The following is an 18,430-nucleotide window of genomic DNA, read 5'->3' as shown; positions in this document are numbered from 1 at the left end:
ATGGGCCATGTAGGTCCACGTTTTCATATAGCCCCATATAACGGTACCTCCCGATATTCGGTATTTTGATGATTTTAGACACATTATTTAACGGAATTGTTTCATATTTGGTATTTGAAGTTCGAAATGGGTACTACAGCCTAAGACAGAAAATTGTCTGAGCAGGTCCACGTCTTCGTACAGCCCCCCTATAGCGGTACCTCCATATATTCGATATTTTGATGATTTTAGCGACAATATTAACTGGAATTGTTTCAAATTTGCTATTTGAAGTTCGTAGTGGATACTACAGCCTATGACAGAAAATTGTCTGTGCAGGTCCACGTCTTCGTATAGCCCCTATATAACGGTACCTCCCAATTTTCGGTATTTTGATGATTTTAGCGTCATTATTCACCAGAATTGTTTCAAATTACGTATTTAGAGTTCGTAATGGGAACTACAGACTGTGACAGAAAATTGTCTTTACAGGTCCAGGTCTTCGTATAGGCTCCATACATCAGTACCTCCCGATATTCGGTATTTTGACGATTTTAGCTTCAATACCCACCGAAATTGTTTGAGTTGTCGTATTTGAATTTCATATTGGATGCTACAGCCTGTGACAGAAAATTGTCTATGCTGCTCCAGGCCTTCGCACAGTTCCGATATAACGGTACCTCCCTATATACCATATTTTGATGATTTTAGCTTCGCCGTTTATTTCAAGTTTCGAATTTAAATATGGTAATGGTTTATGACAAACAATGCCTATGTAGGTCCACGTCGTATAGACCCCAATATAAAGGCTATATTCGGTATTTTTAAAATTTTAACAGAATTTTTGAAGGATTCTATTTTTTGAAAATGTCCAATTTTTTTCCAAATGGTGGAGGGTATTCAAAGTTCGGCCCGGTCGAACTTACTGCTTTTTAACTTGTTATGTTTCATTATGCCTTCTATCTATTCTATTTCTTCTTTATTATTACAATGTATAAAAATCTAGTATCCATTTCAATATTTAGTATTCCAAAGTCATTTAGAACAAAATTAAAATAATACTCTTGAGAATATTAGGCCATAGACGAGTAGGGTATTTATGATGGCACAGAATAGATTAAATAAATTACCTTTGCCACCTTTCTGACCTTTTAGAGGTTTGTCCTTGATAAAGCCTGGGTTGTCCCAGTTTATTGACCAGCTTCTGTATGTCTAAGCATATGTTTGTGTGTCCAACTAGATTTTATTGGCTTCACGTGTCGGCAATTGTTGGAGAATGTGAGGGTTGGCCTTGTTAGAGTTGAGATTAGGCTAGTTTTTAGTCGAGATTGGCCTATTTTTTAAGCCGAGTTGGTCCAGTTTATTGACCCGCTTCTGTATGTCTAAGCATATGTTTGTGTGTCCATCCAGACTTTATTGCTTACACGCGCCGTCATTTGTTGGTAAGTGTGAAGAAAAAAAAAAAAACTTTTTCGTTTTGGTCTGTAATGGTCTCCCTCTCTCTCTTGCCCCCACCCCTTCTCCCTATTCAGCACCGTCTTCCACTATCCCCCTTCTTTCTAATCAGTGCCGAATTCCACTGTCCCCCATCTCCCTATTCAGTGCCGCCTTCCAATGTCCCCCCTCCCCCCCCCCCCCTTCTTTGCACCGTCCTCCAACTCCCTATTCAGAATCGTTCTCCACTATCCCCCTCCCCCCACCCCCTCTTCTACATACTTTCCTATCTTCCCATTGCTTTATACCGGCCCCTCTTCCATAGCATTGAAACAATCTCCCTGCTCCACAGAGCACTCTTCTTCATTAGACAATGATGCTCTTATCAGTACAAATTATGTTAGAATTGTGTGTCGATCTGTCGAGATGTAAGTCCGACCACTTACATGCTGTGACGAAATTGGTGATAGAAGTAAATTGTAACAGAAACATTGTTTTTATTTTGTTATTCGTTTGGGCGCATTATTGAATATTGACATGTTTTGTCAGTATTTGTATGGGACAAACTTGTTTTAATTAGTCATAAGTTTTTTCTTTGAATTCAAAGTTTTGAAAACTAGGAAAGAAAAAAATGTATTTAGTTCTATAGACTATTTGACGCCCTATATGTTTAATAAATATTGTATGTATGTGTGTGTGTGTATATCAACACACGATGATTTTGGCTATGTAAGGTTTTAATATGAATAGAGATTCATAAGACATGCAATGTGATGCGTTTAGATCCATGAGCACCAATGAATTTTTTTTTTTTTTTTACAATATATCGCTCTGAAAGCAAAAAATAAATTTCAGTTCTAAATAACTATTTGATTCAAAAACATCAATTGTTTTAAAGACAATTTTTTATATAAAAATGGCACCACATACATGTGATATTTGCGGATTGGTTTTTTATATTAAACGTGAATATGTGAGACACGCAAAAAATCATTGTAATGTTTGCAAATTATATTTTAAAAACCCATACCAGCTAAAATTTCACCAAAAAAATCATGGTTATGTTCCTGGTGATCATATGTCTAGAACAAGTTATTTTACGTCACCTGATTTCAGTAATCAGCCAACATCTTTACCCAACGCTATAATGCAGCAAATCAACAATAAAAATAAAATTGAGAGCAGTTACTGCAAGGAGTGTGATGTAGCGGTTCAAAACATCGCTATACATTCACGTAGCGAAGGACATCGACGCGTTGTTCGTCAATTGCTAGAGGACAACATAAAAATCGTGAAAAGTGCATACAATAATAATATTATTACATACGAGTATGAAAACTCTAAAAACATTTTGCTGCCAAACGAACTTTTGATAGATGCGAAAGAACGCCTTGTTACTCTAATAAATACGAATTTACACAAAAAGACAACAATTAAGTTCAATATTGAGCTTCAAGGAGAATACATTAAGCCTACAAATGAACAAGATGGTCCATCAACATCAAAGGATGCTGCTGTAAGCACTAAAGTGTTTACTCATATGTCCAAGATGACCTTGCTAACTTTGGCGGATGATGTAAATGAAGTCTTCCTTAACCATGCTGACCATATTCTTAACAATATGTCAGAATTTCAGGAGAGAGATTCTGGCTGGGCTTTACAGAAAATTCTTAAAATTGATGTTAACATTAATAAAGCCAGTTTGACTCGCGGTTCCCAGTATATTGAAACACCATTTTCATTAGCAAAAAAGAAAGCCTGTTTGAACATTAGAAATAATGATGAATTCTGTTTTAAATGGTGTGTGGTGTCCGCACTCGGTGAACCAGCAAATGGAAACCGAATCTATACATCATCCTACAACATTGATATAAGACAGGAAGTCTTGTATCTCCAAACGGGGATAGTTGTGGATTTTAGAGGATTGACATTCCCGTTGCCACTTAAAAGCATAATAATAACATCAGTGTTAACGTGTTTGGCTACGAAAATGGGGAAGTTGTTGGTCCTTACTACCTTACCAAAAAGAATAAGCATCATCATATCAACTTGTTGTTATTACATAATGGAGAACAATTTCATTACATACATATTTTAGATATGTCACGGTAATATAAAAGCACGATAATACAAAACATGTTTTGGTTAACTTATTTATTATTTTTCATTTAAGGTTATTGAGAAACCAGCTAACAAAACATATGAATGCAACTCATATTTGTGATGGATGCCTACAACATTTTACCACACATAAAATCCTTGAAGGACACAAGAAGGAATGCGGAGGTGTTGTGACAATTTTACCCGAAAAGGACAACAGCACATTGAAATTTAAAAATTTTCATAAAAAGGAGAGAGTGCCCTTTGTTGTATATGCTGATGCAGAAAGTATTTTGGAGGACGTTAGTTGGGGTACCATTAACGGGAAAAAAACGGTAACGGTAAAAAAACATATACCATGTGCATTTAGTTATAGTATACATTGTAGTTTAGATAATAATTTAAATAAGTTCAAATCTTTTAGTGGTCCCAATGCAGCCAATGACTTCTTAGAAAATCTTATTAAAGATTCTAAATATATTTATAATAATTATTTAACGAAGACTAGACCAATGAATCGTTTGACACCCTTAGAATTAGAGGACTTTGATAGCAGTAGACTATGTCACATATGTGAAAAAGAGTTAGGAAATGATAGAGTTAAAGACCATTGCCATTTAACAGGTAAATATCGAGGGGCTGCACACAATAGTTGCAATTTAGAATATCGTGTTGCCCGTTTTGTCCCAATTCTTTTTCATAATTTCTCATCATACGACTGTCATCTTTTCATCAAAGAGTTAGTCAGATTTGGAGGTGATATCAGCGTTATTCCTCTAAATAAAGAAAAATACGTGTCCATGTCATATTTTGTTAAAACGAAAGAGTTCGCAAGCACTTTAGATGACAATTCTATTCATTCTGAAAAAAGAGAGAAAAATGCACCTAACCTAGAATTAAGATTCTTAGACAGTTTTAGGTTTATGTCAGCAAGTTTGGATAGTTTAGCGAAAAATCTTCCGCCCTCTGAATTTAAGGCAGTGAGAACACAATTTCCAAATGATGCCGACTTTAACCTTATGACTAGAAAGGGTGTTTTTCCGTATGAATATATATCTTCTTTCAACAAATTATTAGAAAATCAATTGCCCTCCAGAGAAGAATTTCATAATAAGTTGACAGATAGTGAGTGTTCATTAGAGGACTATGAACATGCATTGCGTGTTTGGAACCACTTTAATTGTCAGACTCTTAAAGATTATTTAGAATTGTATCTAAAAACAGATGTTTTGCTTTTGGCTGACATATTCGAAAATTTCCGTGATCTATGCATACGAGTTCATAAACTTGATCCATGCCAATATATAACAGCTCCTTCACTGTCTTGGGATGCCATGCTGCTTTGTACTGGGGTTGAACTTGAGCTTTTTACAGACATTAATATGTATAATTTTTGTAAAAATGGTATTAGAGGAGGGCTAACTCAATGTTCAACTAGACACTCTGTCGCCAATAACCCTAGTATGTCAAATTATGATCAGAGTAAACCTGACGTTAATATTTACTACTTAGATGTTAATAATTTGTATGGAATGGCTATGACTCAATATCTCCCAATAAAGGATTTTAAGTGGGTAGAAGAGGAAGAACTGGAAAAGTTTAATGACATTAATAAAATATTATCAATTCCGGATGATTCTCCAACTGGTTTCATTTTCGATGTAGAAATCGAATATCCAGCCAATCTTCATGATATACATAATGATTTACCCTTTTGCCCTGAAAACAAATGTATTGGGGGATCCAAGACCAAAAAACTAATTGCAGATTTTTCAGACAAAAAGTCTTACACCATTCATTATAGAGTTTTAAAGCAGTGTTTGAAACATAACTTAATACTTAAAAAAGTAAATAGATGTTTATCATTCACTCAATCTAATTGGCTGGAAAAATATATTATGAAAAATAATAATCTTCGAGCCAAAGCTACAAATGCTTTTGAAAAAGATTTATACAAATTATTCAATAATTCAGTTTACGGAAAAACAATGGAAAATGTTGACAAAAGGAAAATTGTTCAGATTAGAACTCATTGGGAGTCACATGGAAAACGATTGGGTGCTAGAGATTTTATTTCAAAACCAAATTTCCATAGTTTATCACAATTTTCGGAAGATATGGTGGCGATTGAAATGAATAAGGTCAAAGTAAAGTATGATAAACCCATTTATTTAGGATTCTGCGTTTTAGAGATATCCAAATGGGTGATGTATGATTTCCTATACGACTTTTTAAAAGTAAAGTTTGGAAATGATTTCATACTGAACTATATGGATACCGATTCGTTTATATTAACATTTTTTGGTCGAGACCTTTATCGAGAACTAACACTAGACGACATAAAGGCACGATTCGATACATCTGATTTCTCTCCATCTAACGTTTATAAACTACCGCTTCTTAATAAAAAGGTTATAGGTATGATGAAAGATGAGAACGCAGGTAAAACTATGACTGAGTTTGTCGGTCTTCGACCAAAAATGTATGCCATTAAAGTGAGTGATAGCGAAGAAGTAAAAAAATCTAAGGGTGTCAAAAAATGTGTATTAAAGAAATATACAATTGATACGTACAGAGATTGTCTGTATAATAAACAAAATTATTTTAATAGCATGTACACATTTAGATCAAGGAAACATGATGTATATACAGATAGGATAACCAAAGTTTGTCTTAGTTTTCAAGATGACAAACGGTTTATTAGGGAAGATGGTATACATACGTATGCTTGGGGACACTACAGGATTAACGAGGACTTTACAGATCTAAGCAATTTACATTCAACAATCCCAATGGATGTAGATTTGGACCTCAATGAATTACAAAATTCAAACTTAGGTACAATAGATGAGGTTTTAGACTTTGCTAGTAACAATGGGAATACATCTCCCATGAATGTAGAAAATATATTACCAAATTTTGGCGCATTAAACTCATTAGACTTAGCACATATACCACTATTAGATTTGAATTTAAATATTAATGATATACATAACATAGAATTACCTTCGCCAATAGAAGAACAATCTATTTTTAATATGCTAAATTAAAACATACGTTTGTATTTTTTTTTTTTTAATTTACTTTATTAAATAAAGAACAATACATTTTTATTTTTGTATGCTTACAACTAAAATATAATAAAATGTGTTTTATTTCCTGGAGGGGAGGGATGGGCTTACATAACTTTTCGCACATTGCCTGTCAATGGTATGTACTCCACCATACGATCGTGAATAATAAGACAATACGATGAAGTATTTTGTGGAATTTGTGTATTTGTTTCAAATTCGATCTTTAAATCAATTGGACCATTTTTTACTGTTTCATTTTGACTGCTTATGTCAATAACAGCAACTGAATTGTCTTTAAAACTAGAATAGGTTAGAAGCGGTTGTGGTTCCCTCATATAATATGTCTGTTGAAACTTGCTATACATATCATAAAGTATTGCATAACGATTCTCAGAGAATTTTAGATTTAAATCATCATAGGGATAAGTCTCCGAATTCAAATGAACTTTAATGTTTTGAAGATCACAATGAAGAAACTTGTTGTCCTTTTCGAATACTAAAGCGACATATCGTGGTCTCTCATGATTTGTTGACAATTTGACATTCCATGTATGTTTCCTTCCACCAACAAATGTTGGATTAAAATAGCAATCCCAACTTCGAAATGCTATAGGTAGCATCTTTCCATCTTTAATAGTTTTCAAGAAACTAATTTTTCTATAGTCAGACAAATGAATGTGTTGAACTTTCCACGTAATGTTTGTGATTGTTAGACGAATATCTTCTTTTGAGTCAGTTGAATAACACACATTTGTGTCATTAGCACTCCGCAAGAGAATCAAATCATGTTTGCTGTTACAAATTACTTTGTTGAAGTCTTCCGCAAATCCAAGCAATCGATTTAATGGTACACAAAAGTTAAAAGAGTTAGTAGTAAACTCAGCACCTACATTCCATCCCGCATTACTCATAACATTACTTTCTGATGCATTCAGGGAAAGCAAATTTTTAATTTTTGTTGCCATGCCAAGATAGCGTGTGCGATCAATCTCAACACCATTTAGTTCATATCGAATTTCATCAAACATATAACCCACACAATTATTCCTAAGTCTTGAATTTGGGGAAATTTCCCCATTTGCTTTTCTCAAATAACCTTCAATGTACAAAAAGCTTTCCGACGGTAATATGTAAAGATCTTGATTTTGTATGCTTATGCGTATTTCATCATTATTTTTAAAAGATTGAATATATGGGACATAGCTATGATAATCGCGTTTTACAATATTCTCATCGGAAAAAGGCCGATCATTTATATTAAGTATTTCAGACATTGGGTTTTACTTTTAAGTAATTTTAAAAATTCTTTATTTTCTTTGGTTAGAAAAGGTCTTGTCGGTTTGACAACTTGATGTTGAATGTTTTTAGAGGATTGTTTATTATTATATTTATTGTAGATAATCATGTTTGTCTTGGTCTTATATGAATTCTAAGTGTAATTTCTTCTCCTCGAAAGTTTATTAATCGCCCTTCTTGATCTAGTATTATTATTTCAAGACGAGTAATTTCCTTGACGTTCACCGGCAAATAAATAAGGTTCAACGGCCTCTCATCTATTTTATAGCCTGGTGGAACATCTAGAGAAAATTCATGCAGAATATGTGCAGGTGAATTATTCATAAATGACCCCGTTACAATATTACATTGTATTTGTATAGCATTCACCTTCATAATATTAACAGGAAGGGTTGAGATATGCTTCTTTCCCGGATCTAAAATTGTTTCCGTGAAACCAAATAGCTTAGATATAGATTTTTCCTTGTTGAAATAAATAGCATCATGAGAAGATGTAATTTCTACTTGTAATGTATTATTATTAGCTTTAATGTCAATAGATTTGTTTATATGAATAGCTCTGTACTCTGATTCCAAAAAGTCTGCTATATCTTGTAATTCATAGGATCCAATTGGTATTTTTATAATATCATCCCCGATATGAAATAAATTATTATCATCATCCACATTAGGAATTGAGTTATATGATTGGAAATCAATTAAAGCACACTCATATTCAACATCACCTAATGATATAGGTGGTGAATAATTCGAGCATAAACTTGAATTTCTCCCCGTCAAAGTAAATGTTCTTGACATTGCAAGATTCTAATTTGTAGTAAGTAAAAAACAATATGGACTTGAATTTTTATACTTTTTATTTCCAATAAAAAAAAAAAAAAGAAAATATTTTACAATACGTCATTCTTATTTATCCATGAATTATGTTGATTTGAAAATCCTAACCATTTTACAAAAACTTTTGTGCCCTTTGTTTTTAGAATTTTCTCGACTAAATATATATTCGGATGTTTTGTAGGTAAAAGTTCTTCTCTGTAGAAACAGCTAGCAAGTATGTTGTAGGGTTTGTTATTCTTATGGTTTTTATTTTAAATATTTCAGTTGTCCAGTTCGGTGTGTAACCCTTTTCAAACTGATGTTTATATTTGCTGATGCGAACATGATCACCAACATGCAGCTGCGATTTTCTAAATATTTTTAAATGATTATAAACAGTTTTAAGCAGTGACTTCTCATTTGAGGAATTAACTTGTATTGGTGCCATTTTTATAGTTCTATGAGGTGTTCTATTATATTTATTTAACAAGTCTTTATAGAGTTTAATCCAATGATAATTTCCATTATAACTAAACTCTTTCCACATCATTCCTTTTAGGGTTCTATTGAAACGTTCAACTATTGATGCTTTCAATACACTGTATGTGGAATAATGATTTATTCTATATTTATGCATGAGTTCCTTAAATGTTTTATTAAAAAATTCTTTCCCATCATCGGTTTGTAAATTCTTAGGAATTCGTCCGGCTTTCAATATTTTTTCAAATGCTGTACAAACTTCTAAGGCATTTTTAGTTTTAAGCGCTTCAGCCCATGCATATTTTGAAAAGGTATCTATAACTGTTAGCATAAACTTGTATCCCTTGTTTGCTTTAGAATAGTTGCCCATTTCAACTAAATCAGCTTGCCATAGGTCGTCAATCCCCTTTATAATAACCCTCCGCCTCTTAAATTTTTTTCTTGCCTGAGTGTGGAGTTCATTCACTAATCCCCGTTTTTCCATTTTATTCAGTGTAATATTTTACAGTGGAGTGAGTAAATGTGTTTTTCGATAAAATACCATAGAGGTCGTTAAGCGAGTGTTTCAAACGCGATATTTCTTCTCTTATATCGGAACACTCTTGAAATATGTTTTTCTTTAATATTTCTTGTAGGTTCTTGTTTTGCGTATGTACGTATGCTTGGTTGACCGCATCTGATCCTCCCGCCGGGGGCGCCAGGTTTTTAATTCTCTTATTTTGTATGTCCAGATTCTTATCTTCATCAATATTGATTCCCAGCACTCTCGAAACATTCCCCTTTAGTGTGGCTGAAGTATATTTTAGATGATAATGATGACCAAACTTATCCACTGTCATTGATTTTGTAATTCAGGTGATTAATATATAATATTTCCCTCTCTTAGTTCTTCAATAATAGAAACAATCTCATTTGTATGATTATTGTTTCCGGCTTGTTGTGATGCCAGCAACAGCTTTAATCGTTCTATCAATTCATTGGGATCATCCCAGTATATATAGTTGGGTTTATCTAGATGTACTCTCATTAGACCTTTACCACTGTGAGTATCCTCCATCAAGTGTTTAATAATATGTTTATATTTATATCCTCTGTTGGATTTGATTCGTTCATTATGTCTATAATTTACTTTATGAGCATTGGAGTCTAGCAAAATTTTTTTATATATTTCTAATTCTGAGGCATCATAATTTTTAGGGTTTTGATAAAAGAGAAGTTCAAATAGTCCTGGTGTAAATGCCCAATGTTGATTACCAACAATTATTTTCTGATCATCAACTCTTAATGGTTTATCCCCAAATCTCCATTCACCATGAATATCTTTGTGCGGTCCATATACTGTATCCAATTTTTTATTTTTATTCAAAAGGGAAAGATTAACGGTATCATCAACATCAGAATAGAATGTATCATCTATTGAATTGTTAGCAAGTGTATCCTCAGTCTCCGGTTCTGGCTTAATATCATGTTTAAATTTCTTAACCGGTGTACTCATAGCAAAAGAATTCTTATATGACTCAATACCACCTTTCTTAGGTACTAGGAAATTGGAGGCATTTTCATTCGACAATTTTAATAGTTTATGAATTGGCTCTGTTATGGGTTTGAAAGTATTTTTCAATTCGTTTGTTTTATCTTCCTCCCCCCTTTTAATGCTTTGTAATTTTCTTTTCAATGCCTTTCTGGATCTTACAAGACGTTTCAACATTTCTTCTTCCATGGTTGTGTTTGTACTAATAGAAGTAGTTACAAAAGAAGTGACTTAAATATATCTATGGTTGTATAAATATATGAAACCCCTTTCTATATCTTCCAGAGTTAATATCATCATCTTTGCTGATTGTTAGAAATCCATATTTTTCCTTCCAACATTCATGACATATTTCTTTAAATTTCTCAAAACTCATATCACTTCCAACGTGATCATTGTATATATGTTTTAAATTTAAATTATCTTGCTTGAACAATATAATCATATTTGCATTATCACGCAATAAATGTTTTGGAATCCGCGTATATGTTTGACATAAATAAAATGAATCAACATTCTTATGACGACCCATACTGAAGTAGATTTTAATATTATTTTGTTTATCACAAGCCACATCATCGAATATCATTACAGAGTTATGTCTTACTTCTTCTGGTTGCACGACATCCTCGTTATTACTGAATGTAAACAACCGCAAACCTTTGATAGAGGAAATAAGTTTCTTGAGATATTCATATTTCGGTTGATACAGAGATTTGGAATAAATATAAACATTTTCGAATTTAAGTCCATTTGGGCTTTCGATCAAACTTATCATTACGTTAGTTTTTCCACAATTCGAAGGGCCAACTATTATACATCGTATACTATTCGGTAATAAAATGCTATGTCTAGGGGACTTCTTTTGTATGAAATCCACGTTTCCAACTGGAAGTTTAGCTTGTTGTTCAACTAACCTCATTTCACAACTAATGAATGATTTTATTGGCAATGCTTATTTATCTTATTCTCTTGTTTACAGTGAGCATAAAAATAGTATAAAATGATTGTTTATAACAACATCAATGTTAATCGAAAGAAGCACGTTAAAGGAAGAGGACTTGTAAACAAATTAATCGATTCTTTACCAGTGGAACTTCATCTACCTGGCTATCAATTTTGTGGCCCTGGAACTAAGCTTAGAAAACGATTGGAGAGAGGGGATAAAGGTGTTAATCCCTTGGATGCAGCTTGTAAAGAACACGATATCGCCTATTCACAAAACGAAAATATTAAGCAACGACACGTTGCAGATCGTAAACTAGCTGAAAAATCGTGGGAACGAGTAAAAGCAAAAGATAGCAGTATTGGGGAAAAAATTAATGCATATCTCGTCACTAATATAATGAAAGCAAAATCCAAGCTTGGCATGGGTTTGAAAAATAAAAAACCCAAACATGTTACTGGTCAACAGATTTTTAATAATGCTCTCAAAAATGCAACAATTAAACTTAAAAGTAGCAAACCAACCGAAATTGATGACGCCATAAAGATAGCAAGAAAAGAGATTCAAAAAACATTCCGTGGAAGAAAATCAAAGGTTGTTATACCTCGAGTTATTAAGCTTCCAAAAACAGGCGGATTTCTCCCCCTTATACCCATTCTAACAGGTTTAGGAGCTTTGGGCGCTTTAGCGTCGGGTAGCTCAGCAATTGCTAATGCTGTTATGAATGCCAAAAAAGCTAAACAACAATTGGAAGAACAAACCAGACATAATAGAACTATAGAAGCTATAGCAATGGGAAAAGGGCTATATTTAAAACCATACAAAAAAGGCTATGGTATATTTATGAACGACAATTCAAAAAACTAATAAAGCAACTCCCTAAAGGCCCACTTACTGATAAACAAATATATACATTTGGAAAAAAATATATACCAGATTTTAGAGGTGTTTATATGCGTGATACATTACCTAAAATACCATATAAAAAAGAATGTGGAATAATAAATTTAGATAGTGAGAGGGGGGCTGGTACGCACTGGGTTGCATATTACAAGAATAAGAATAGAATTGAATATTATGATAGTTTCGGAAATCTCCAACCTCCCCTAGAAGTATTACACTACTTGGGGCCGAATATCACTTATAATTATAAAAGGGATCAACAGTTCAACACATATAATTGTGGTCATCTCTGTTTAAAATTCTTGATGGGATTAGAGCAATAAATATGAAATTCAAACCGCAAAATTCACTAGTTCAATTTAACACTTCCACCAAGATGCATTCAATTGATCGATCGGATATTGCTATTGTGGACTTCCAATTTTGTCATGGAAACCACAAGTGTATATTTATGAAGGAGCTTGCGTTTATGTGTGGTATTTCTGTAGTTCCAAATCATTTTGTGTTTCGTCCACCTTTTAATATAAAAGAACTTACGGACGAGGCATGTAGAACAAATGTATACTGCAAGAACTATGTAAACGGATTAGATTGGAAGGATGGAGATGTTGACTACAACGACGTTGAGAGCGTACTTGCACCATTAAACGAATACAAATATATTTTTGTTGTTGGAAGAGATAAAAAAAGATTTTTAGAGAAATATATTAATACAAATATTGTAAATTTAGAAGATAAAATTAAACTAAGAACATGTCGAAATTATTTTACTAACTGTTCTATACATTCAGAATTTGGATTTAAATGCGCCATAAATAATGTATTTAAAATATTTGTATTTATAGAACAAAATTGGAATAAGAATTTAGACATAATATATGACGAAATAAAATAATAAAATTTAATGAAACAAAAATATAAGTTTATTTTTTAAAAATTTTATTAATGGAATAAAATGTAATGAATGTAGAGAATATAAAGAAAATCGATGAAAGGGGTTTTTCTGTTGTACTGCCACAAACATCTGAACCTAATTCAGGAATTAATAGATCTAAAATGTTTGGCTCAATCGGGATATTTCTTGTGAAAGATCTTCTCATCAAGGGACAATTGTATGACAAACGAAAATGCTCCTCAATTGGACAGTCAGTGTGTTTCCACCGATAGATGTCCACTTTGCAAAAATAACACCTAGTTATGTCTTCTACTCCAGTATAAAAAAGCCCTGTTGCTGCCATTGTTTTGGGATTTGGATATTTTAATGGCCAACTTTTGAACGTTTTCAAACGTTCTATTTCTCTATTAAGATGAACCCACATCTTTCCTTCTATAGCTTTAATCACAGACTGCGAAATATAAAATGACAATCAGTAGCCAATACATCAGAAAAAAATATTTATTGAATATACATATTCATTCTTTATTCCACAATTCTTTCAAAATATATGTTTTCTATTTATATTTTATTATATTAAGTCACAAAAACCATGGATCATTCTCATCTAAATCTCGCAAGGATTGTCCTTCGGTTAAATACGAATATTCCTTTTCATTAGCTCCACTTCCCATAGGTGGTTGATACATAAGAGATTCCTCGTCCTTTAAGACATTCATAACATAGTATCTCTCCAGTTCTGATGCCTTCATCATCAGATATCTTTCAATTTCTTGATCATTCCATTCAGCATCCTTTTCAAAAGTGTTACCAGTATGTCTTTCTGTGTCCATATTGTTTGCTTTCGGCTGTAACTTTTAGATTGAATGATTTTCCACAACTGGTTCTCTATTTTATACTCCGACAAGACAAAAATGTAATTTTTAGTGACTAAAATTTCCCATAAAAAAAAAAACACACACAAAAATTGATTTTCTTTTTTAAATATTCATTTATTAATGTTTAGTAGGGTGTATAGAAAAATGGTTTATTTTTTCTTAATTCCAATTTGTAGCCTGTATTTTCATCTTCGTCTCGCAATGGTAATCTTACTATGGAATAGATGCCACTCCCCAACTCTTTCACATCTCCTTCGCCCAGCGATAGAAACCTCGATGGCAAGTAAAGTATAGCATCATCTAATTTAAGAACAATCCTTTCTCCATATTTAGTTTGCGTCCTGTATGCTCCACAGATTATATACTCCTCGTTCTCATTCATTTCCTTCACCCTCATAATTTTTTTAAAGCTGAAGGAGTTGAATACATTTATTAAATTGGAATTGGACATATTCACGTTAAGTTTGTTTTCATACTATTTGTTGAACACATATTTTTTCACTATTTATACGAAATTATATTCAAGAAAGTAGAGGTTTACCCTCTCCCCCTCATCTCCCTTAATTTATACCCCAATATAAAATGAAGACAGGTTTTTTGTTTGTTTTTGATTCAATATTGCTTAATTTTATTTTTTATGATATTTAACAAAAAAATCTTTTAGTTCTTTATTTTCTATGCTATTTTCTAAATTCTTTACCATTTTAACTAACTGTAAATAATTATTATCTATGCATTCTTCAATTGCATTGCATAGGGGCACGAAAGCATCTCCTAAATATTCATCAGAAATTATAACAGGATTCTCGGGAAGATTATTTCGTATCGCCTCCACTTCATCCTCGGTGTCCGATAAAGTCGTTGATTCGGTGTCTTCGCTTGAACAGTCATCAGAATTCAGCTCTACGTCATCATTTTCCTCCCTTCTTGCTGCAATATCGTCCTGTAGAATGTAGGAAACGTGCTCGCAAAACGCGGCTTCGTCCTCCACATCTTCCATGAGAATGGGATGCACTCCTTCATACTTTAAATTTTGTCCTTCCATTTTTGTTTTTTAATTTTTGAGAGTTCTTTAGAAACTGAATGCATTTTCCAAATTTTTTCTGCTTTTATATATTTAACATTCAGCCAAATATAATTGATAATGAAAGTGCATTCTTATATAATCAATGATATTTTCTGGGTCTGCTAACATAAAATAGATTATGTTATTATGGAAAGTTTGTAAACTTCATGATGACTTTCTCAACTCTTACAACGATATCACCATTACAAACCCATACGCCTAGAAATGCATCTAAATTATGACAACACTTCAAACTACACATCTTATGAATCTATACTCATATTAAAATATTACATAACCAAAAGAATCAATACCCGCACACAGACATACACACATTATTTATTAAACATATAGGGCGTCAAATAGTCTATAGAACTAAATACATTTTTCTTTCCTAGTTTTCGTTATCTTGAAAGAAAAAACTGATGACTAATTAAAACAAGTTTGTCTTAAATTCTATGCCCACTTTTTAATCTGAAAAATAATTATTCATACAAATTCAAAGCATGCCTTCAACTTCTAGGCTGACAAAACATGTCAATATTCAATAATGCATCTGAAATATGACCAAAACGAAAAACAAAATAAAAACAATGTTTCTGTTACAATTTACTTCTATCACCAATTTCGTCACAGCATGTAAGTGGTCGGACTTACATCTCGACAGATCGACACACAATTCTAACATAATTTGTACTGATAAGAGCATCATTGTCTAATGAAGAAGAGTGCTCTGTGGAACAGGGAGATTGTTTCAATGCTATGGAAGAGGGGCCGGTATAAAGCAATGGGAAGATAGGAAAGTATGTGGAAGAGGGGGTGGGGGGAGGGGGATAGTGGAGAACGATTCTGAATAGGGAGTTGGAGGACGGTGCAAAGAAGGGGGGGAGGGGGGACATTGGAAGGCGGCACTGAATAGGGAGATGGGGGACAGTGGAATTCGGCACTGATTAGAAAGAAGGGGGATAGTGGAAGACGGTGCTGAATAGGGAGAAGGGGTGGGGGCAAGAGGGAGACCATTACAGACCAAAACGAAAAAGTTTTTTTTTTTTTTTTTTTCTTCACACTTACCAACAAATGACGGCGCGTGTAAGCAATAAAGTCTGGATGGACACACAAACATATGCTTAGACATACAGAAGCGGGTCAATAAACTGGACCAACTCGGCTTAAAAAATAGGCCAATCTCGACTAAAAACTAGCCTAATCTCAACTCTAACAAGGCCAACCCTCACATTCTCCAACAATTGCCGACACGTGAAGCCAATAAAATCTAGTTGGACACACAAACATATGCTTAGACATACAGAAGCTGGTCAATAAACTGGGACAACCCAGGCTTTATCAAGGACAAACCTCTAAAAGGTCAGAAAGGTGGCAAAGGTAATTTATTTAATCTATTCTGTGCCATCATAAATACCCTACTTAGACGACATTGTATGACTTTGTTAACTTCCCATAATTTGCGTGAAATCATTTGGCCGAATAGGAGCAGGCGGAATGCATACAATAGCTTTTAGAAGAATATTATGTTTATTTGGTAAGTTTTGAATAAAATGGAGATTTTTTTCAATTTTATATTTATTAAAGCCTAATATTCCGAGTATTAATCTGATTTAATGATTTTTTCACAGTTCTTTATGGAATTGCATTTAAAGTTATTTTACTTGAAGGTAGGCTATAAAAGTCGATAAAAAACGACTCATATTGTGATTCAGAAATCTGTTTCAATTATTTCAATTTATTGTTAATACTGAACACTGAAATTATTTCGCATACATTTTTTTCACACAGCTGATATTGGCAAACGCGTCTGTGTTGGAAAATATACCATACCATTCGATGGCAAAGAAGTGCATGAGCAATTCTACACACCACTCGACTGCCAAAATTGTAATGAAAGTGCCGATTTTATGACACTGGCCAATAACGGGGAACAATTGTTGATCCATTTGGGCTATAACGATGAGACGAAGATTCCAAAATTACGACGTGGACCGCTGGAGGGCAAAGGTCATTTTCGTTTTCAGTTTATGTATTTTAATTTTCGCCCACACATGCCCGAGGAATGGGGTCTGAATAATGTTAGCTTTCCCGCTGAATTACATTTGGTTTTCTACAGTGACAAATTTAGCGATTACGAGAAAGCTTTGGAGAAGGACAATGGCATAGCAGTGGCCTCCATGGCCTTTCGGGTAGGTTGGGCAAAGGGTGTACATATAAAAGCTGAAACCCCTAAAAAATTATAACCTTTTTAGGTAAGAACCCAATCGACCAGTCCATTTTTAGGTCGGATCATTGAGGACATGGTGGATGTGCGTGGTATAGATACAAATACCACAGTGCCGCTAAAAACAAAACTAACCCTATCCACATTCATGCCCCAATCATATAAATACTATTACACATATGTGGGCACAATGCTTTCGACCAGATCGCCAACGTTGACGACTTGTCAATCGAATGTTATATGGATTGATTTTGACGAGGCCCATAAAATTCATCCAGATGATGTGAGTTATTCTTTTTTTCCAGATTCACATAAAATGGAATTCTTTTTCTTTCTTTTTTGCTTTCACAGATCAGGGAGTTTGAATTGCTACGTAGCTTTCTTAAATTTTCAATTACTAAATTCACCTTAAATTACAAGAGTCCAGAGACAAAAATAATGGTACCTCTGAAACCAAAAACTACAACGGCACCGGCCGCATTTTCGGATTTGAAACGGGTTGTGAGCGCAGTACCCAATGGCCAGAAGAAAGAGTCTCTAATCGAAGCAATGCTATTGATATGCCTTGCAATCATCCTGGAAAGGTATTACAAGTTTTAATTAATACACAACACCTTGGTCCCCAAAAAAAAAATCCTTAATCCACATTTAAGGTTCATATGATACTTGAAAAAAAAAAAATTTCTTCTATATCCTAGATTACACTGTGTAACAAAAAAAAGAATTACAGTTAAAATCCAGCAGATTATGAAAGTAGAGAAAAAAAATAGAAAATACGTGTATCGGCGTTCTGAAATCTTGC

The 18,430-nt window shown here is 33.4% G+C and overlaps 2 protein-coding genes across 2 annotated transcripts; both read left to right on the top strand.

Moving 5' to 3' along the window:
- Nucleotides 1–3,372: 3,372 nt before the first annotated feature.
- Nucleotides 3,373–6,563, top strand: LOC131800720 (uncharacterized). The gene is made up of 2 exons (XM_059118400.1): nucleotides 3,373–3,521; nucleotides 3,587–6,563. Exons 1-2 carry the CDS (start codon nucleotides 3,514–3,516, stop codon nucleotides 6,561–6,563), a joined length of 2,985 nt encoding a protein of 994 aa, XP_058974383.1. The 5' UTR covers nucleotides 3,373–3,513.
- Nucleotides 6,564–15,991: 9,428 nt separating this feature from the next.
- On the top strand, nucleotides 15,992–18,228 carry LOC109612220 (carbonic anhydrase 7-like). Its single transcript, XM_059118402.1, has 4 exons — nucleotides 15,992–16,037; nucleotides 17,193–17,593; nucleotides 17,657–17,911; nucleotides 17,980–18,228. Exons 1-4 carry the CDS (start codon nucleotides 15,992–15,994, stop codon nucleotides 18,226–18,228), a joined length of 951 nt encoding a protein of 316 aa, XP_058974385.1.
- Nucleotides 18,229–18,430: the final 202 nt, after the last annotated feature.

Source organism: Musca domestica, unplaced genomic scaffold (assembly GCF_030504385.1).
Source record: "Musca domestica strain aabys unplaced genomic scaffold, Musca_domestica.polishedcontigs.V.1.1 127, whole genome shotgun sequence".
In the NCBI taxonomy this organism is placed as follows: domain Eukaryota; kingdom Metazoa; phylum Arthropoda; class Insecta; order Diptera; family Muscidae; genus Musca; species Musca domestica.
The sequence above is the reverse complement of the archived record's forward strand: the minus strand, read 5'-3'. Positions and strand labels throughout refer to the sequence as shown.